The 22,055-nt window shown below is 42.3% G+C and overlaps 1 protein-coding gene across 1 annotated transcript in view; it reads right to left on the bottom strand.

Moving 5' to 3' along the window:
* Window positions 1-20,601, bottom strand: part of LOC101390139 (von Willebrand factor A domain-containing protein 5A-like) — a 160,015-nt gene extending 139,414 nt beyond the window's left edge. Inside the window, exons 1-4 of the mRNA XM_087433667.1 lie at window positions 20,505-20,601; window positions 15,957-16,146; window positions 13,593-13,737; window positions 10,669-10,838 (exon numbers count right to left, since the gene is read on the bottom strand). Of these exons, the coding sequence (XP_087289793.1) occupies window positions 10,669-10,838; window positions 13,593-13,692 (270 nt within the window). The 5' untranslated portion in view covers window positions 13,693-13,737; window positions 15,957-16,146; window positions 20,505-20,601. The remainder of the gene's footprint in view (window positions 1-10,668; window positions 10,839-13,592; window positions 13,738-15,956; window positions 16,147-20,504) is intronic.
* Window positions 20,602-22,055: the final 1,454 nt, after the last annotated feature.

The following is a 22,055-nucleotide window of genomic DNA, read 5'->3' as shown; positions in this document are numbered from 1 at the left end:
TTGTTGAGATAGGCCTGTATCGCTATAAACTTCCCTCTTAGAACCGCTTTTGCTGTATCCCATAAATTCTGGCACGTCGTATTTTCATTTTCATTTGTCTCCAGGTATTTTTTGATTTCTTCTTTGATTTCTTTGTTGACCCAGTCGTTGTTCAGTAGCATTTTGTTTAATCTCCACGTATTTGTGGCTTTTCTGATTTTCTTCCTATAGTTGATTTCTAGTTTCATACCGTTGTGGTCAGAAAAGATGCTTGGTATTATTTCAATCTTCTCAAATTTATGGAGACTTGTTTTGTGGCCTAATATGTGATCAATCCTAGAGAATGTTCCATGTGCCTTTAAAAAGAACGTGTATTCTTCGGTTTTTGGATGGAATGCTCTGTATATATCTACTAGGTCCATCTCTTCTAGTGTGTCGTTTAAAGCCAATGTTTCCTTATTGATCTTCTGTTTGGATGATCTATCCGTTGGTGTAAGTGGAGTGTTAAAGTCCCCTACTATTATTGTGTTACTGTCTATTTCTGTTTTTATGTCTGTTAATAATTGCTTTATATATTTAGGTGCACCTACATTGGGTGCGTAGATATTTACAAGTGTTATATCCTCTTGTTGGATTGTTCCCTTGATCATTATGTAATGCCCTTGTCTCTTTTTACAGTTTTTGTTTTAAAGTCTATTTTGTCTGATATGAGTTCTGCTACCCCAGCTTTCTTTTCATTGCCATTTGCGTGGAGTATCTTTTTCCATCCCTTCACTTTCATTTTGTGAGTGTCTTTAGGTCTGAAGTGTGTCTCTTGTATGCAGCATATATATGGGTCTTGTTTTTTTATCCAGTCATCCACCCTATGCCTTTTAATTGGAGCATTTAGTCCATTGATGTTTAAAGTACCTATTGATAAGTATGTAGTTACTGCCATTTTTTTTAACTTTTTTTTTTTCTCAGTGTTTTAGTAGTCCTTCTCTGTTCCTTTCTTCTTCTATACAGAATTGGTGGTCACTTTAGTTTGACCTCTGTCTGAAAGCTGTACTCTTTAACTCCCCTCCTCCATCCTTTTATGTTTTTGATATCATATCTAACCTCTTTTTTCTGCATTTGTATCCATTACGTTCTAATCATGGAAATAGATAATTTTTCCTATTTGTGGTCTTCTCTTTTCCCCTTAAGTCAGTCCCTTTAACGTTTCTTGTAGCACTGGTTTCTTGGTGACAAACTCCTTTAATTTTTGCTTATCTGGGAAAATTTTGATCTCTCCTTCCATTTTGAATGATAACCTTGCTGGGTAGATTATTCTTGGCTGTAAGTTTTTTCCTTTTAGCACTTTAAATATATCGTGCCATTCTCTTCTAGCCTGTAAGGTTTCTGCTGAGAAGTCAGCTGATAGCCTTATGGGGTTTCCTTTGTATGTAACTTGACATTCTCTTGCGGCTTTTAGGATTCTCTCTTTATCCTTAATTCTGGACATTTTGATTATGATGTGTCTTGGTGTGGGCCTCTTTGGGTTTATCTTGTTTGGGGCTCTCTGTGCTTCCTGTACCTGGATGTCTGTTTCCTTCCTTAGGTTAGGGAAGTTTTCATCTATTATTTCTTGAAATAGATTCTCTGGCCCCTTGTCTCACTCTTCTCCTTCCGGGACACCTATAACATGGATGTTAGTGTGCTTGATGTTGTCCCAGAGGTCCCTTAGACTGTCCTCACTCTTTTTAATTCTTTTCTCTTTTACCTGTTCACCATGGGTAATTTCTTCTAGTCTTTCATCCAGCTCACAGATCCGTTCTTCTGTGTCCTCTACTCTGCTTTTGAGTCCCTCTAATGAATTTTTCATTTCCAGTATTGTATTTTTCATTTCTGATTGGTTCTTTTTTATATCTTCCATTTCTTTGTTGACATTCTCACTGAGTTCATCTATTCTTCTCCCCAGATCAGTGAGCATCCTTAACACTCTTAGTTTAAACTCTCTGTTGGGTAGGTTGCTCATTTCTGTTTCACTTAGTTCCTTTTCTGGGGTTTTGTCCTGTTCCCTTACTTGGAATGTATTCTTTTGCCTCCTCTTTTTGCCTCTTTCCCTGTGCTTGTGTCTACGTATTAGGTAGGTCAGCTACGTCTCCTGCTCTTGGATAGGTGACCTTATGTAAGTGATGCCTTAGGAGGCTTCCAGTGTGCTTCCCTCAGTTCTCAATGTTCCAGGGGTGACCCCTATGTGGGCTACATGTGTCCTTCTGTTGTGGCCTGTTTGCTTTCCCTGTAGGCGCCCAGGGAGGCTGAGTTATGCTCCTGGCCAGCTGTTGTAATGTTCAGCTGCTTGTAGTTGTTGTGGGCCCTTCAGTGTCTTTATCAGGTGTGGGGAGCCTGAGCACCGTTGGCTACAAGTTCTAATACCGCATTTGTGTTGCAGTATTTCTTTTAAGTGAGTAGGCCTCCAGCATGGCAGGTTGTTAGGCTCAGGGCCTTACAATTGCTGTAAGCCTCTAGCCTATTAGGTCTCTTGTCAGCTCTCTGAGGATTGCAGCTGGGTGGGGCTGGCCTCAGGCACAGGAGCACCCAATTGTTTCAGGCTTTGGAAGGTGGGGCAAACCTCCTATGTGGGTCTTTGAGAAGCACAAGTCTTCTGCAGCTGACAAGCCCTGCCGCCCACAGGTCCACACACACAGTCAACACAGTCCTGCCCCGTGTGAGCGCCCCGACCTCCCCAAGCGGACCCAGTCTCTCCACGGCGGGAGCCCCACACACTCCGCCACCACCCCACACTCTCCACCCGCTCCTTGTGCACACCCTGCCCCGCTCAAGTGGGCTCAGTTGCCAGGCTGCAGAGAATCCAGTCACCAATCTATGCAGGCCCACAAGTTGCCCGAGGGCTTGTTGTTGGGTGGGGCCAGTCTCTAGGGAGGGCTGCCTGCCCTGGCTGAGCTGGATTAAATCAGTGCTCTAGCGGGTGGGGCAGACCCTGGGCTAGCAGGCCTCAGGGAGAACTCCAATGGCATCTGTGTCAGCACACTCACACCAGGCCACAACAATGGCCGCCGCCAATGTCCCAGTCCCTGGAGAGGTCTCACCCCTCACCAAGATGCACTCAGGGCCTATTAGGTGAGTCTCTTGTCACCAAAGCACTGTGCACCTTTCTTTCTGGTGATTTTAGGATGCTTTCTGAAACGGGTGAGTTTGCGCGTGGGCCCTTTAAGAGCCAGTTTTAGTTTCTTTGTGAACCGGGTTTTCTGGGGGTGCTCCCCAGTGTTTTAGTAGCAGGCAAAGTCAGATATTATGCCGCTGGTCTCGATTGTGCTGGGTCCACAAAATGCCCACAGCGGGGGCGCTCCGGCTCAGGGCCCCGCGCCTCCAGGGAGGCTGCGTACCTGTGAGCTGCTCCCAGCGGCCGTGACACTGGCGGCTTGTGAAGGCGGCGTTTTTCCTCTCCAGAAGGGAGTCTCTGCCTCTTCCACCCCAGTTAGGATTGTCCGTTGTTGCAGGAGTTCCTCTTATCCAGTTTTCAGTTCTGTCTCAGGGGTAATTTTTCCACGAGTAGTTGTAAATTGGCTGTGTCCACGGGAGGAGGTGAGTTCCGAGTCTGCCTACGCCGCCATCTTGACTCCGCCTCTCTCTATTTATTTTTAATTGGCTTTTATTTTTCTAGTTTCTTAGGGATTATAGTGTACATCTTTAACCTATCCAAGTATGATCAGGTGATAATATACCACATTCTTTATAGTATAAAAGCCTTATAGTAGTTGTTATACTTCTAATTTTTTCCTCCCAGCCTATCTGCTATTTATGTGACACTTTTCATTTCTATACATATTATAAATCCTACACTATGTTCATTGTTATTATTTTTGTTTAAAGAGTCAATTAACTTTTAAAGAGGTATAAACAAAAATGCAACATGTATATTTATCCTAGTAGTTATTATTTCCAGTGCTTTTGATTTCTTTCTATAGATTCATATTTCCACTGGATATAATTTTCCTTCTGTCTGAAGGACTTTCTTTAACATTCCTTGTAGTTTATTTCTGTTGGTGATGAATTATTTCCACTTACTAGTCTGGAAAAGTCCTTATTTCGCTTTTACTTCTGAATGATATTTTTGCTGCTTATAGAATTCTTTTTTGTCTTTCAGGTTTTTTCAGTTCAGTTTTATTTTTCTCTCAGTACTTTAAAGATGTTGTTCTGCTGTCTTCTTGCTTATATTGTTTACCATGAGAAATGTACTGTCATGCCAGTCTTTGCTCTTTAGTACATAATGTCTTTTTTCCTATGGCTGCTTTAAGGTTTCTTTCTCTATCACTAGCTTTTAGCAATTTGATTATATGTGCTTTGTTGTAGGTTTTTTTCCTGTTTCTTGTGCTTGGAATTATTGAGCATTTTGGATCTGTGGATTTACAGTTTTCAACAAGTTTGGAAAAGTTTTAGCTATCATTTTTCAAATATTTTTTCTATCCCCCACCTTTCTCCTCTCTTTTAGGACACCAATTACCCATATGTCAGGTCAATTGGAGTTGTTCTACAGGCCACCAATGTATTGTTTGATTTTTTTTGGTGAGGAAGATTAACCCTGAGCTAACATCTATGTCCGTCTTCCTCTATTTTGTATATGGGATTGCCTGATGAGGGGTGCATAGGTCCATGTGCGGGATCAAAACCTGCAAACCCCAGGCCATGGAAGCGGAGCACGTGAACTTAACCGCTATGCCACTGGGCCGGCCCCCACATTGTTTGCTTTAAAAACTATTTTTTTCTCTTTGTTTTATTTTAGATAGTTTCTGTTGCTGTGTCTTCAAGTTCACTAATATTTTCTTTTGCAATGTCTAATCTGTTGTTAATCCTATCCAGTGCATTTTTTATCTTCCACATTGTAGTTTTCATCTATTTAGGTTTTATAATTTTTCTTTTCTTTACTTAACTTTTCAAATATATGCAATACTGTTATTCCATATGTTTTAATATCCTTCTCTGCTAATTATAAACTCTATCACCACTGGGTCAGTTTCACTTGACTGATTATTCTCATTGAGAGTCTTATTTTCCTGCTTCTTTGTGTATCTGTCAATTTTTTATTGGATGCCAGACATTGTGAATTTTATCTTGTTGAATACTGGATAGTTTTGAATTCCTATAAATATTCTTGTGCTCTGTTTTGTAATGCAGTTAAGTTACTTAAAACAATTTGATTCTGTCAGGTCTTCTTTTAAGGTTTATTAGGCAGGACCAGAGCATTGCTCAGAGCAGGACTAATTGTTTCCCATTCTGGAGGCAGGACCTTCTGTGTATTCTACACCATTCCCCGTGAGTCATAAGGATTTACAGTCTGGCTGTGGTAATAGGCGCTAGTCCCAGCTGTATATGAGCACTGGACAGTTATTCCTGTTCCTTTCTGGTGGTTCTTTCCTCAGTCACAGATTGTTTCTTCACATGTATGCACAAATAAGAACTCTGCTGAATACTCAAAGGGGACCCGCTGTAGGTCTCCAGGGTTCTCTGATTTCTGGTACACTGTCCTGTGAATTCTAACCACCTTGGCCTTTCTGGACTTTAAGCATCATCTTCCCAACTCAGGGAGTCTTGCAGGTCCCTCCTGATTTCCCCATCCCTGTGCTGCTGCCTGGAAATTCTTTCAAGGTATTAAGAAAAGGCCATTGTGGGTGTCACCCTATTTGTTTCACATTTCACACGGATCACTGTCTTTTATTTTCTGATGTCCAGGGTCTTCAAACCATTGTTTCATTTGTATTGTTTATATTTTGGGTTTATTCAGGAGGGTATTTATGGTCCTTCTATCTTGCCTGGAAATGGAAGGACCTCTCTTCATTAGATTTTCTAGTCTCACAGTGCCTAGTACAGTGCTCACTACATGTTTGTTAAATGAAGGAGTTCATTTAACAAGATGAAATATTGTTTCATACAAGATGAAAGCTTGTATTTCCAATATCCACAATATGAGATAACAACAATATGAGATTTCACTAAGTAGGGACTATTGGAAACTATTGGAAAAATAATATTTATTTGCAGAATAAGACCTAAGAGCTAGGAAATGCTTCTACCAGTTGGTGCAATATTCAGATTTCATTAGGCAGAGGAACTTCATAAAAACTTGCAAAGAATATTTCCGCATGCAAGATGAAGAGAGAGCCTTTTACTTCTCTGAGGAAAATTTTTATGGGGAAATGAGGTGCATTACCTTTGCCTTTCTTCTCTGTTTCGTGTTAATAGCAGTTGTTCATCTTGAACAAAAAGGAAGCAGAGCTGAATGAATTTTCCCAGGATTTAGCACACAAAAATACAAGAGAGAGAAAAATGGGAATAGACTTGATTCAATTTCTGCACAATGTTCTTAAGATACATGAAAGTCAGCCTAAATAAGTACTAGTTCTCTTTAATTCTGTCTCTTCTCTCAGCCCCAACAGCTTTTCTAACTCTATGTAAGCAGAGTCACTTCCAACCTGTTAAAATACAGAAGGTATGTGAGATTTTATGCAAGCTATGTAATCTGAATGAAAATTATGGTCTAATCTTCTAATAAATCTTTCTGGTCATAAGTGTCTTGGGTCAGTAGATATGTTAATTCTGACTAAACTCGGCCTTCCATAGTGAAACTCAGCAGGCCCAGGTATGAGCTGGGAAGCGGAGCTGAACCACGTACTGCATTTTGGTAATAATAAGTATAGTGTTTATTTAGTTAGACCCTCTGGGGATTTTGACCTTATATTGCTAGAGACATAATTAATGCTAATATTTGCAAAAAGATTCCAAGTTTACTTTTATTTCTTACTTGGCTATATCTGGCCTCATAGTTTGAGGAGGAAAGATATTTTATTGCAACTCTTTGGCTATGAGCAGAGAATAGAGAAAGCTGTTTTAGAGTGTGTTGGGAGAATGGCCTGTTACCTGCCCATGGCAGGGCAGGACAGCTATTACCTACTTTTTTAAGTCAACATTCTGTGAGCTGCTCAGCTTCTAAAGGTCTTGGGGTTTGACGTCTCTGGAAGGCTTATGGTACCACAGCATGACTGTCTCAGGGACTGTAGTTAGTCCAGCTATAACTCGCTCAAATTGTCAGTTACCTTTTTGGGTTTGCCATTATAGACTCAGCTGGAAGCAACTTGCTGGTTTGACTGAACCATCAGACTTTAAGAAGTTCATTCCTTATACCTTCCATAGGTCATCAAAGAAAATCCAGAGGTGTTGTTCAGAGAAACTGGTTAGCTAGCAAAATAAAATTGATCATTATTCATTTGGGTCCATTAAAGGAAGATCCCACCCTCTGACCTCAGAATCTTGTGAGGGTTGGTCATAAAAATGTTCAAGGGGAATGGTCTCTGAGAGTAGTGTGTGTGTGTGTGTGGGGGGGGTTATTATTACATAAAGAAAAATTGTTGGGCTCACTTCTCTTTTGAGGTTCCAGCTACCACCAAAACCTTCCCCAATTCATTAATTGTATAAATATTTGTTGAGTACTTTCTGTGTGGCAGACAAAGTTGGTGCTGGTGATCATGGCAACAACACAGTCTTCTGGGTACTGTGGGGTAAACAGAGGTACAAAAAGATCTGTCCTTGCTCCAGAGGAGTGAACAGTGTATTGGTGGCAGGGAATGGGGTGGGTGTATGCGTGTATTGGGGGGTTGAGCGGGGAGAAAACCACACATACAATAACAGTAAAAATCCATATATAGTGAGTGCCTGCTCAGGTCTGCACTGGTCACGCTGTTGAGAGGAAAAAGTCACTCTCATTTACTCACTGACTTGCACCAACAAGCCTGTGTATGTAAGACACTCAATCCAAGATTTAGTGAACAATAAAATCTGTTGCTGAAGCAAAAAAGGCATAGATGTGTATCAGCCAAGTTCTAAGAAATCTTTGGGCCAGTGCTACTTGCTATTCAGTAGACCAGATTCAATTCCGTCAAACTTTTGTAATGCCGGGCCAATATCACTAACCTCACGTGTATTTCTCCAGAGTCAGAGAGCCGGTACAGAGAAACCCTTCTGTTAGATGCATAGATACAGTGCTCAAATATCTGAGCATAATGATTTTCAAATATTTCCTCTGTAGCCTCAAATTCTGGAGGTGTTGATACATGACTGTTTTCCTGTGAGGGAAGTCCAGTCCAAGGTTCTGTGAAATTCATAATCCTACCTAGGTTACTTAATTCCCTTAATGGCTATGTTATTCCAAAATTTCTTTTTCTCTCTCTCACGCTCTCTCTTAACTCATTCTAATGTAAGCAGAGCTGACAGCCAGAGAAATCAAGAGAATCCTCACAGGTCCAGCAGAATTCAAACAAACGAAAAGAAGAAATGACTGAATGAGCTCGTGTGTCAGGTGTGGACAGAACTGGGGCAGGGGTGCATATGAAGGTGAGAAGGAGACCAAAAGGAACAATGCTGACAAGAGAAGTCTATAGGGAGGAGGTATCTCTGTGTTTAACATGAGGTGTCCAGTTCCTTGACAGCCTGAATCTCTGTGCACTGGAGCAGATTTAAAACAACTGTACGAGAAAAATTCTGACCCTGCAGGTGGGATACTCCCTCGGCTCACCGCAGGGTTCAGGTGGGTTCACCTTCTATTCACACCTTGTCTCCGTTATGCTCCTCATCTTTCACCCAGTAACTGTAGTCTCTCTCCTGGCTGGATTGTCTGGCCTGTGTGGCTGTACTCAGCTTGCAGCACCAACTAGCTGCTCTCCAGGAGCTTGCCCTACATCCTACCTGTGTTACAGGAATCACTCTCTCTCCCACTTGAGGAGAGACTGGCCTCTGCACAGTGACCTCTTTCTTCCCTTTGCATCTGGCCCTTCTTGACCTTAATACTGAAACTCCAGATCTGCCTTCAGTGTTTCCTTGTGACGTGGCACCTGCATCCTCTTATCTATGTTCACTGGCCATTCCACTCCTATGGCCCTGGGGATAACCACGTGCATTCCCCACATTATCTCATGGGAACATAGCAGGAAAGAAGGGGACTAGAACGAAAAAAGATTCCTGTCTCAAATAGAGGTGGAGATGAACTATGTAAGTAAAGAAAAGTAAAGAAATGTTTTGTATCACCTCTCGACTCCACGTGTGTTCTTTTTTTTTTGCTGGGAAAGATTTGCTCTGAGCTAACATCTGTTGCCAATCTTCCTTTACATGAGCCACTGCCACAGCATGGCTACTGACAGATGAATGACATGGTTCCGCGCCCGGGAACCAAACCCAGGCCTCCAAAGCGGAGCAAGTGGAACTTTAACTGCTAGGCCATCAGGGCCAGCTTCCCACATTTATTCTTGATCAGATAAGATCATAAATCCTTCCAGGAACGGGTGGTATCTGCACACTCTTCCATTGTTGAGGGCATAAACTAGATGTTATCTACCTATCAGATGCTTCTAGTCTCCTAGCTGGACTCCCTGTCTCTAGTCTTCTCTTATTCCAACTCTTTCCCACAATGTTTCCAGAATGACCTGTACACAAAAGAAATCTCACATTATTCAACTAGTTCAGACACTTGAATGGATCTCCATTCTGAGGAATGGATCTCCTCAGAATAAATTCCAGAGCACTAAATGGAGCTACAATGTCTTTCATAACCGTGGCCTGAGACTTAAGGCAGGAGTATCAATCAGATATTGCCCTTGAAAAACCCAACTACTTATTTCCAGAGACTCTAATGCCTCTTCAGACAGGCATGAGACCCCTAATGTTCCATAGTCACTTGCACCATGTTCTCACATGGTCTGTTCAGGACACTGGGAATTTTCAGCTCCTCTCCCTACTAGCTTCATCTAAGGCTTTCATAGCACCCCGGAACAAGAATTCCTATTGTGTACAGCATGGAGCTAAGGAAGAATTCTCTGAAATGCTTCTCATCTTTTTCTCTTTACTATATGATAGAAGACTCTGAACTACATATCATATTTCAACAATCCTGAAATGAAGCTCAGGGCTATGGATTCTTGAGCTGAGATTTCATTCTCTCGGTCCCTTTCTGTTAGCTCTGTTCCAATTCTAACCTGTAGGGGGTGGCCTGGGATCAAAGGTCCCCTGTAAATGATCTGGAGTGGTGACAAGATTTCCGTGCCCCCTAGGTCAGCCCAGATAAGTTTAACTCTCCTCAGTGCTTCCTCCACAGGATGTTGACTATACTTCACACTGTTCCTGAGAAAAACAAACACACTCAGTGACAATGACAGCTACTCGACATGGCCCAGTATCGAGTCCCTGAATTGTGATACACTCATGGCAAACACCTGAAACCCACAACGCCAAAGTCAATTCTGCAGTAACCCTTTTAACAAGCTAGTTCTTTCTTTAAAGCATCTTTTTGGATTCTATATGGCCTTTCTAGAAACTTACTGAAAGAATGTCTGATAGGAAGATCCAAATCCATAGTGAAATAACAGCCTATAGGCAAACTTTTCAGCAGTAAAATCAATGTTTCCTGAAGGAAGAGAGCATGAGGAGATAGGGTGAGAGGGGATCCTCTCAGACACGCAGTCCCTGCCAATCTCATTCTTGAAGGTTTCAGCCTTCATCTCCTTCATGCCTCCAGGCCCTTACGTGCCAAGGCTAGCCACAGGTGGTCATGTCAGCTGTAGCTCAGGTGGGGAACAGTCCCACAGTTCCAGATGGACCTGATTTAACCCCTGAGATTCATCCTCACTTGAGCACGTGACAAGAAAAAGAAAGATCTAGTTTTACCTTGGCTGCCTCTATGCACAGCTGAGATTTATCCCGTGTACTCATGGGGCCCTGCATACTTCCTGAGCGGTCCATGAGGAAGACAACTTCTCCACAGATAATTGGTGGCTGAGCTTCTGGGATATTCGGGCAGAAATTCACCATCGCAGATGGGTCTCCCATCAAACAATCTACTCAGAAATAGGATAAGGACACTGTAAGACAAAAAGGAACTCAAGAATCCTAAAGACCCCAAGAATCAACTGTAGTGAGTTACATAGGGAGCTGAGAAAACCCAAATCTAAAACACTGCTTGATCTTTACACTCTATCTGCTGGCCAAAAGTTTGAAGTGAGTTATAAACATATAAAAGATATAGAAGAGGAACATATATGAAAGAGAAGAAAGAGGGTAGTGGTTACTAGGCAGAAGCAATAATTAAAATACCATAATTGGGGCCGGACCCGTGGCTTAGTGGTTAAGTGCGCGCGCTCCGCTGCTGGCGGCCAGGGTTCGGATCCCAGGCGCACACCAATGCACCGCTTCTCCGGCCATGCTGAGGCCGCATCCCACATACAGCAACTAGAAGGATGTGCAACTATGACATATAACTATCTACTGGGGCTTTGGGGGAAAAATAAATAAAGTTATAAAAAAATATATACCATAATTGAATGCTAGTTTCCTAGCAGCTAGGCAAATGAGTAAAATACATTAAGTTAAAATGTTCTAGCGTTTGCCAGAGAATCAAGCCATTTTATTTGCATAGACACCTTCTCTTCAAAACAAATCAATGAGGAATTTATCACATGGGTCCTTGTGTAAGTCTTTAATTACAGCTTTGAAAAAAGGATGCTTATGTGGGTAATTCTTTCGTTGACAATTTACAAGAGCTGAGAGTGTCATAAATAACAAGGAAATCCTGTCTGCTTTTGGTATGATGCACTGACCGATACTCCCCAGAACAAAGAAAGAGAAGCACTGGGATGTGTGTTGGACTTTAACAGTATCATCCAAATGATAGTATGGAGGGGACTATGGGAGCCTGGCCCGTGTCACCAAGCTGTCAAAGCCATAGCTGTGATTTTATTTTGAGGAGCAAGTGAAAACTGATGCAGGAATTGAAATGTTAGTATTGAGATAGAGATGAAATGAGAATGGCTGGGTTATATCAACCCTAGTTTTACAATTCAGAGAATTTAAGAGGACATAGAATTAAATTCCCATATCCTATTTTTATAAAAATATTCCGGGATTATAGGTGTAAATAGCCCTGGGATTCAGAATGGTTACAGGACCTGGTTCAGTTTAATCTTTACCCATGGGATACCCCAATAACCAAACTGGCTTCCAAATAAAATGGGTGTGGCTCAGCAAATATTTGATAGAACATTGGTTCAAAAATAACTTTTAGAGGGCTGGCTGGGTGGCGCAAGCGGTTAAGTGCACGCGCTCTGCTGAGGCAGCCCGGAGTTCGCTGGTTCGGATCCCCGGCGCGCACCAACGCACTGTTTGTCAAGCCATGCTGTGGTGGCGTCCCATATAAAGTAGAGGAAGATGGGCATGGATGTTAGCCCAGGGCCAGTCTTCCTCAGAAAAAAGAGGAGGATTGGCAATAGATGTTAGCTCAGGGCTGATCTTCCTCACACAAAAAAATAATAACTTTTACACAATCCAGATCTCTGGATGTATAGTGGAAGAAGAGTAGCCTTTTTTTAATCGACAAGGTGGATTCCTTTCCATTCTGAGAGACAGCTGGTTATAGTGGGACTGGCACTGTACTGAGAAGTCAGAAAGTTTGCCATGAGAATGAAATGAGTTAATATATCTAGACTGTTTAGAACAATGTCAGATACGTGCTAAGTACTATATTTGTATTATCTACTATAATTACCACTTCAACCTGAACTATCGCCAATGACCATGCAGTCTCTGTTTCTTCTCTGTGCCTCTGTACATGCGAGTCTATGTTATATACTTCTTGTATCAGGCCATTAGCAAGCTCAATTGTAATGGACTATTTGGTTGTCTTAGTACTAGATGTAGTAAATTCCCTGAGGATAGGGATTATGCCAAATTCTTGTTCACTGTTGTGTGCCAGCACTAGGGACAGCACTTGGCACATAGAAGATTTTCAATACATTGTTGCTAAATGGATGGATGACTTAACCACTGTGAAATCAAACTTTACTTGGAGATTAAGCATGGTTTAATACTTAATACACATTGGAGATGTGTATAGGTGTAGAATTAATAAGGGATGGACTTGTTACAGTTATTTTATGTGTCAACTTGACTAGGCTAAGGGATGCCCAGATAGCTGGTAAAACATTATTTCTGGGTACGTCCATGAGGGTGTTTCTGGAAGAGATTAGTATTTGATTCAGTAGACTGAGTAAAAAGATCTGCCCTTTCCAAGGTGTGCAGGCATCATTCAATCCCTTGGGGGCCTGAATGGAAGAAAAGGCAAAGGAAGGGTGAATTCTTTCTCTTCTTGAGCTGGGATATCTATCTTCTCATATCCTCAGACATGGACATAGGAGCTCCTGGTTCTTGGTTCAGCCTTGGACTGAGAGTTACACCATCAGCTTCCCTGGTTCTCAGGCCTTGCGACTCAGACTGAATTATACCACTGGCTTTCCTGGTTCTCTAGCTTGCAGACAGCAGACTATGGGACTTCTCGGCCTCCATAACTTCATGAGCCAATTACTATAATAAATCTCTTCTTCTATCTATCTATATATATCCTATTGGTTCTGTTTCTCTGGAGAATCCTGACTAGTAAACTAACAATCTCTGCCACAGCCAAGAAAGTCAGACCCAAAAAAGACAGATTCCAAGGCAAACTCAGGACTCAAACCCAGCTGTATCTTACAACAACACCTTTATCTCAACTACTTCATCCCAATTTGTGAGAAGAGAGACAGGAGATTGCACCTAATTACCTGTGTGTTTGTGTTCCTTGGTCTTTGTGATTTGAGAAATGTCATCTCTGTTGCTCCAGTATAGTCTTCCAAAGCTGATCCTACTCCAGTACAAACACATCACGAGTTCAGTGTTCTCATTAAGAAGAAGGACCAAAAAAAGCCACTGTAAGAGTCAGGATAGAATCAAAGTCAAAATGCTGGTGGCTTACATAAGAGAGTTTATGTCTCTCTCACACAATAATCTGAGCAGAGGCAGGCCAGGACCGACATGGAAGCTCCATAATATCAGGGACTCAGGCTTCTATCTGAGATTTGCTATCTTCAACATATGGCTTCCACCTTTGGTCTAAGATGACTTCTCTAGCTCCCACCTTCAAGTCTTCATCCCAGCTCGTGGAAAGGGGAAAACAAAGTGGAAGACACAACTGGTAGTTGCAAACATCACCTCTCTTCATAATCCACTACTCAGAACTTAGTCATATGGCCACACTGAGCTGAAAGGGAAGCTGGAAAATGCACATGCCCAGCAAAAACTGGGGGTTCTATTACCAAAAGAAGGGAAAAGTAGATATTGGGAGATCACTAGCTGTCTCTGCCACAATCAATAAAAATGACGAATATTAAATTTGATCTAGCATGGACGTTTCTTGGAGGTTCTGAAGGGGGTGAGTGTTGATACATCAAAGACAGTAAATTTAGCTATTCATTTCTCACATAGGCTAAGATTGCTCACCTTCAGAACCAGGCTATTTTACCCCAGAACTTTACTCTTCCATGCTTCTTTGTATCTTCAAAAAAATTTTAATTTATATTTAAAAATATCAATTTTATATTTTATAAATGCTATGATTATAATTTAGTCCTTATTGGGGTCATCAGTAATGATGTATTGTTTTTTAAATGAGAAAAATTGTCATTTTCTGGTTAGATATGTAAATCAATTATGTACACATTTCAGATGAAAGAAGTGTTAGATGTTCATAAGATAACAGTTTTTGGCAGATGCCTACCAGATATATGGTAATATATAATCAAATACATATACCCAATTATTTATTTAGTAATAATAGCAATACATATGTGTTTATACATACACACAGCAATATATATATATTATTTGTAATTATATATTAATACTCGTTATATATTAATACACTAATATTTAATTTTATTTTATTATGGAGATAGAAAATATAAGGTAATACAAGAATCTAATATATTTCCAAATGTAGAAACTGGGACTATCACATTATTGGAAATAAAAGCTTCACAACATTTGTAATTTTTTCTCAGGATATGGGATTTATTTTATCTGAAATACAAAACATTTCACAATATTTTCTTCATATTTTATCCCATTTTAGAATACTTCAACTGAAGAGGCAAAAATTTTAAAAAGTGTATTGCATGGATGTGCTCTCATTCTAAAGAATTTAACCCATATGACTCTGGTTATAGAAACTTAAGAACCTCTCTATTAGGAATATAGAGAAAAAGGTGACAACCTAAGCAGGGTAGCCTTCAAATCTATATCTATGCAACCAGACTTTTAAAAAATAACATTTTCTTAATTAGGGCAGATATGAAAAAGTCACAGCATGCAAGTGTTCTTGATGTGCCATGCATTTTTTAATTCAGAGATGACATGCATCTAACACTAGACTAGAGACACCAGGACCTCATCCGTGCCTGTGTCAGGCATTAGTAATCAACCACTGCACTATTTCTAGCCAGCCACTTTCAGCTGATGAGAATTAATATGTAAAATGAGATCTATTTGTCATCTGTATTTTCACGCAAGCACTTAGTCTTATTCAACAGATTTAATAGTAGATTTTGGAGTTATAGATAAATAGTTATTTCCCTCAGGAGAAAACTAAGAATAAGGGCAAATATAATACAGTTTGATAAGGCCTCAGAGATGAACATGGGATACTTTGAGAACCCAGAGGAGAGCAGAGTGGACGGTGGAAGAGACACAGGGAAGATTTCATGGAGAAAGAAGCCATTAAGCTCATGTACTTAGAATAGACAATTTCTGACACAGAAATACAAGTCACGTGTGTGGTCATTTTCTCTGACCCACTCTACACACTGAGGGGTATGCGTTATTGCTGGGCTGACGCACCTTCTCTTGCAGCTTCGAATGAATCACTGTATCTGAGTAGAACCTTCACTATGCAAACTGTCCTGCACTACTGAGGGCAGAGAATTTCCATAGGATCACTTGATAATGATGCCAATTTTGAAAGCTCATCAAAATCATCATCATTTTGAAAGATCTGTCTCTTACATAGAGTGGAAACAAAACTCAATGTGCTAAGGTTGGGTACTTCCTGGGCTGAGGAAACCACACTGCGATGAGTTCTTCCCTTTTCTTACCTCATAAAGCAGTATGTGGCTTGTGGATTCCTAGATTCAATGATGAAGCTCTGATCAGGCGCCAGAGGGTGAGAAGAAAGCTGGCTACATGCTACTACGCTGGCTGAGATGATGAGACTCTCCACTCCAGCTCCAGAGCTCCTTGCGAAGCTACTGAAGCATTTAGAATGGCGCAGGGGAGTGGAATGGACTGAAAGCAGAAAATTACATGATAAATTATAGTGATGGTAAGCTTTAAAATAATATTAAATCCTTTGACTACTATAAACTGCAATTTCTTAAGGATGCTCTACCAAACAGCCAAAAAGAAAAACTTTTCCACAAGATAGTTTAGTACACTCATTCTCCCTAAAATCATCACCCTTTGACTCCCATTGTGGCCCTAGTGGAATACATTGGGGTCTGGCTCCTGACCTTGGTCATGTTGGCCAAACTTGCATGAAGGAGTCATTTACTAGAGGCAAAGCAATTAGAGTCTGTTAAAATGCAACAGCCCCTGTCCTGGGATCCATTGATTCATCAGGTTCTACAAACACATTTAGATGAATAAACTTCTTAGATATCTTTGTCAGGAGAGCAGAGACCAGAAGCAAAGGATGAGAACAGATGAACTAATATGGTGGAAATGGAGAAAAATAAGGACCCAGAGGAAGAGTCCTTTGGAGGGAGGGCAAACAGATCAGAATGTGGCATTCAAATACGAGCTCCTTCCCAGGGGGCATCAGGAGGGCTCTGCTCTCTGAGGGAGGAGAGACCCTGGTAGTCAAGGAGGTTGACTAGGGCAAAGCTGCGAGCTTACCAAATGCAGACTTAACTGGATACAAGTCTGGCCTCGGCCACTTGGATTTGATACCCCAGGCACAAGGAGACAGACCAGAGAGTGCGAAAGAACAATGGAATCAGAGGTGGAGACGTGAACTCTCATCCCATATCCTCCAGTTACTAGCCAAGTGGGCAAGAATGGCTGAGCTTCAGTCTCCTCTCCCGATCAGGAATTTCCTCATCATGTTCTCTCTACCTTCTAGGCTTATCATAAGACTTCAGTGGCAGTGCACAGGAAAGCTTTTTGTAACCTATAAAACGATGTATGGAGGAAGGCATTAATTAACACTAATATCATGATCTACTATTGCTACTGAAAAGACAACTCAAATGCAGAACGATGGGTCAACAGATTAATCTTCCCATACTCCATTCAAAAGCAAAATCTGACACTTAATTTGAGATACATTTTTCTTTCCTTAATAGAAAGGAAGAAAAAAATGAGGAGGATGGTTCTTTTGAAAGATTTGCCTGTGCTCTTAACTAATTTCAAACCCCAGCATCAAAAGCAGTGAGTTATTTCATTTAATTAGCGAGAAAGCGTATCCCGCAAGAGGCAGCTTCCTGAAGGGGAAGGTGCTCAGACACTGTTTCCATGGCTGCCTGCTGTAACAATATTTTTTACTGAACTAAGCATTGCTAATTTTAGCCACGGATTATCTGGAAAGCAAGGGAGAAATAGATGAAAGGCAATTTTTACCTGAGCCACACTGAGCCCCTGAGAACCTTTACTAAGAAAGAGATGCTGCTAGAAAAAGCAACTACGTAATTCCAGTGCCTTGGGGACATTTGACAACTGCTCTCCATCAGCACCTGGATGGAGGAGGGAGGGACCATTCTCCTGACTTAGGAAGAAATTGAAACTCAGTGGTGAAATGATTTGATTCAGATCATTACAGCCTATATAAGAAAGCCGAGTATCATCCTAGCAACCTTAATTCCCAAGCTGGCCTCCGGTCCCAGGCCATTCCATTAGTGGAACAATATTTGCTTTCAGGGCTCTGCTATTTTGGATGCTGGTTTCAGTAAGCTGCCAAAGGAAGGGACTTGAAATAAAGATCTGCATAAGAGGGACAGGAAGTAATAACTGTAAACAAGGTTACTTTGATTTTGAACAAGACATTAAGGTAAAAAATAGCAATAGACGGACTCTGTCCTATTCATAAAGAGGCAGATACTGCTTAAACATATAACCTTACGTTACCTACAAAGGAGTTATAGAGAGGCAGATACATTCGTTATGATCTTAGCAGCTGTATCCTCCACAAGCAACAAAGCCTCCAGGCAATAATGGATGGTTCAAACTGCATTTGGAAGCGGCCAGATCCTGGCGTGGGGTGCAGAAGTAATCCCTATGTGATCTCTGAATGAGGAGGCAATGGAACCTCTCGAGTAGGGGCTAGACAGCCAAGCCCAGCCCCAGTGGGTACTGTCCAGGTGCTTTGGCAGAAAGTGAAGGCAAAAGTGCAGGGATTACCCTTGTGGCCTAGTAGAAATCCTGGCGGGTTTGCACACCCAGGTCCCCCTAGGTTCACTCCCCTGGGGTCAGTGGCTGCAACTCTGAGGGTAGGATCTAGTCACAGACGGCCTTCAGCAAATTTCAGAATACTCTGTTGTTTTCGCTTCCTGTTCTGAATCCTTCTTTCAGACCCTCATTCATACTAAGGTATAGAAAACTAATAAAAGCAGTACTAGCCCTCAGGGAATTTGTTTTTCTCACTAACCTAAGCCAGAAGCTAAAGACAATTATTGGCAATCAAAGCAGCAGGTGAAGAAAACCTTTGTGAAAAGTCTTCTAAGACAAAGACTGACTTCTATACCAGGAAACCTGGCAGGCTACTGGGGAAGACGGGCGAAGAGGGACAGTCACACGCTGCCTACCCCAGGGATCTCTCATGATCTGGGGAAATTCTGATCTAAGATTCCTAAGGGATTCCACAAGATTACTCAAGAGTGGAATTAGACTCCACAGAGCATGGGGAATACCCGAATGTGATGTCTAGGCAGGCCTTGTCCCTGAAGGGATTTATTCCTAACATGAGAGGGGTCCCCAAGCTCCTTTCTTGTCCCTGGGTGCCACGTGGTGACACAGATGGGGCTCGCAGATTCAGTTCAGAGTGTGGTGGAGTCCAAGAAAAAATTTGTTCTGAAGGAAATCATTTTTGAGCAGGGTCTTAAAGAATTAACAGGTTAATCTGGGGAAGAGGAAAGAGAAAGCATTCCAGGGAAGAGAACCATCAAAAACTAGGGTATGGGAGAATACTATTTAGCCATAAAAGCCATAAAAAGGAATGACATCTTGCCATTTGCAATAACATGGATGAACCTTGAGGGCTTTATGCTAAGTGAAATAAGGCAGACAGAGAAAGACAAATACTGTATGATCTCACTTTTAAGTGGAATTTTAAAAAAGAAAAAACAAGCTCATAGATACAGAGAACAAATTGGTAGTTGCCTAAGGTGGGGGGGTGGGCAAAGTGGGTAAAAAGGTATAAACTTCCAGTTATAAAAGAAATAAGTCTTGGAATGTAATGTACAGTGTGGTGACTATAGTTAACAATACTGTATTGCATATTTGAAAGTTGCTAAGAGAGTAGATCTTAAAAGTTCTCATCACAAGAAAAAAAATTTTTTGTAACTATGTATGGAGACGAATGTCTACTACACTTATTGTGGTGATCATTTTGCAATATATACAAATATCAAATAGGTAGGGAGCCTTAAGTTTTTCTTCCAGATGACTAGAGGCTCTCCAAGTGCGAGTATCGCTGGATCACACAGGGCATGGTGTACCTTGCAGAGGAACTTGGATAATAACCTATAGGTAGCGGGAGCCACTGGGAGTTGTAAGCAAAGGGATAGCGTGCTTGTTTTTCCTATTAGAGAGAGAACTCTAGCTGTGGTGTCGAGGATGGATTTGATGGAGCAAAACTGGGAGCAAGTCGCCATCACAGACACCTTCTTTTCATGTCTCATTGTTTCCTTTACTGTCTTTTTATCAATTTAGCTTTTGTTATATTAACACTTACATAGAATTTTCAAATGAAATGGGAAAATGATTATTATGATATGCCAGCAAATTAAAAAGCAGGATAAAAAATTGCAAGCATAGTTTGATCTCAACAATGTAAGCATGCAAAGAAAAATTACTGGAAGCAAATGTATAAAACTTTAATCAGGGGCTAAGAATTTATCTTAAGAAAATAGTCAGAGCTGGGAGAGGGAGTCAAGATGGCGGCGTAGGCAGACTCTGAACTCACCTCCTCCGTGGACACAGCCAATTTACAACTACTCGTGGAAAAATTACCCCTGAGACAGAACTGAAAACTGGATAAGAGGAACTCCTGCAACAACGGACAATCCTAACTGGGGTAGAAGAGGCAGAGACTCCCTTCTGGAGAGGAAAAACGCCACCTTCACAAGCCGCCAGCTTCACGGCCGCCGGGAGCAGCTCACAGGTACGCAGCCTCCCTGGAGGCGCGGGGCCCTGAGCCGGGGAGCGCCCCCGCTGTGGGCATTTTGTGGACCCAGCACAATTGAGACCAGCAGCATAATATCTGACTTTGCCTGCTACTAAAGCATTGGGGAGCACCCCCAGAAAACCCGGTTCACAAAGAAACTAAAACTGGCTCTTAAAGGGCCCGCGCACAAACTCACCCGTTCCAGAAAGCATCCTAAAATCACCAGAAAGAAAGGTGCACAGTGCTTCGGTGACAAGAGACTCACCTAATAGGCCCTGAGTGCATCTCGGTGAGGGGTGAGACCTCTCCAGGGACTGGGACATTGGCGGCGGCCATTGTTGTGGCCTGGTGTGAGCGTGCTGACACAGACGCCATTGGAGTTCTCCCTGAGACCTGCTAGCCCAGGGTCTGCTCCACCCGCTAGAGCACCGATTTAATCCAGCTCAGCCAGGGCAGGCAGCCCACCCTAGAGACTAGCCCCACCCAACAACAAGCCCTCAGGCAACGTGTGGGCCTGCATAGCTTGGTGACTGGATTCTCTGCAGCCTGGCAACTGAGCTGACTTGAGCGGGGCAGGGTGTGCACAAGGAGCGGGTGGAGAGTGTGGGGCGGTGGCAGAGTGTGTGGGGCTCCCGCCGTGGAGAGACTGGGTCCACTTGGGGAGGTCGGGGCGCTCACACGGGGCAGGACTGTGTTGACTGTGTGTGTGGACCTGTGGGCGGCAGGGCTTCTCAGCCACAGAAGACTTGTACTTCTCAAAGACCCACATAGGAGGTTTGCTCCACCTTCCAAAGCCTGAAACAATTGGGTGCTCCTGTGCCTGAGGCCAGCCCCACCCAGCTGCAATCCTCAGAGAGCTGACAAGAGACCTAATAGGCTAGAGGCTTACAGCAATTGCAAGGCCCTGAGCCTAACAACCTGCCACGGTGGGGGCCTACTCACTTAAAAGAAATACTGCAGGGCCGGCTCCGTGGCTTGGCGGTTAAGTGTGCGCGCTCTGATGCTGGCGGCCCGGGTTCGGATCCCGGGAGCGCCCCGAGGCACCACTTCTCCCTCCAACGTGAGGCCGAGTCCCACGTACAGCAACTAGAAGGATGTGAACCTATGACATACAACTATCTACTGGGGCTTTGGGGGGAAAAAACTGAATAAATAAAATCTTTAAAAAAAAAAAAAAAAAAAAGAAATACTGCAACACAAATGTGGTATTAGAACTTGCAGCCAACTGTGCTGGGGCTCCCCACAGCTGATAAAGACACTGAAGGGCCCACAACAACTACAAGCAGCTGAGCATTACAACAGCTGGCCAGGAGCATAACTCGGCCTCCCTGGGCACCTACAGGGAGAGCAAACAGGCCACAGCAGAAGGATACACGTAGCCCACATAGGGGTCACCCTTGGAACATTGAGAACTGAGGGAAGCACACTGGAAGCCTCCTAAGCCATCACTTACATAAGGTCACCTATCCAAGAGCAAGAGACGTAGCTGACCTACCTAATACGTAGACACAAGCACAGGGAAAGAGGCAAAATGAAGAGGCAAAAGAATACATTCCAAGTAAGGGAACAGGACAAAACCCCAGAAAAGGAACTTAGTGAAACAGAAATGAGCAACCTACCTGACAGAGAGTTCAAACTAAGAGTGTTAAGGATGCTCACTGATCTGGGGAGAAGAATAGATGGACTCAGTGAGAATGTCAACAAAGAAATGGAAGATATAAAAAAGAACCAATCAGAAATGAAGAATACAATACTGGAAATGAAAAACTCATTAGAGGGACTCAAAAGCAGAGTAGAGGATACAGAAGAACGGATC

Source organism: Ceratotherium simum, chromosome 7 (genome assembly GCF_057802395.1).
Source record: "Ceratotherium simum simum isolate JZ-2026a chromosome 7, ASM5780239v1, whole genome shotgun sequence".
Taxonomy (NCBI): Eukaryota; Metazoa; Chordata; class Mammalia; order Perissodactyla; family Rhinocerotidae; genus Ceratotherium; species Ceratotherium simum.
The sequence above is the reverse complement of the archived record's forward strand: the minus strand, read 5'-3'. Positions and strand labels throughout refer to the sequence as shown.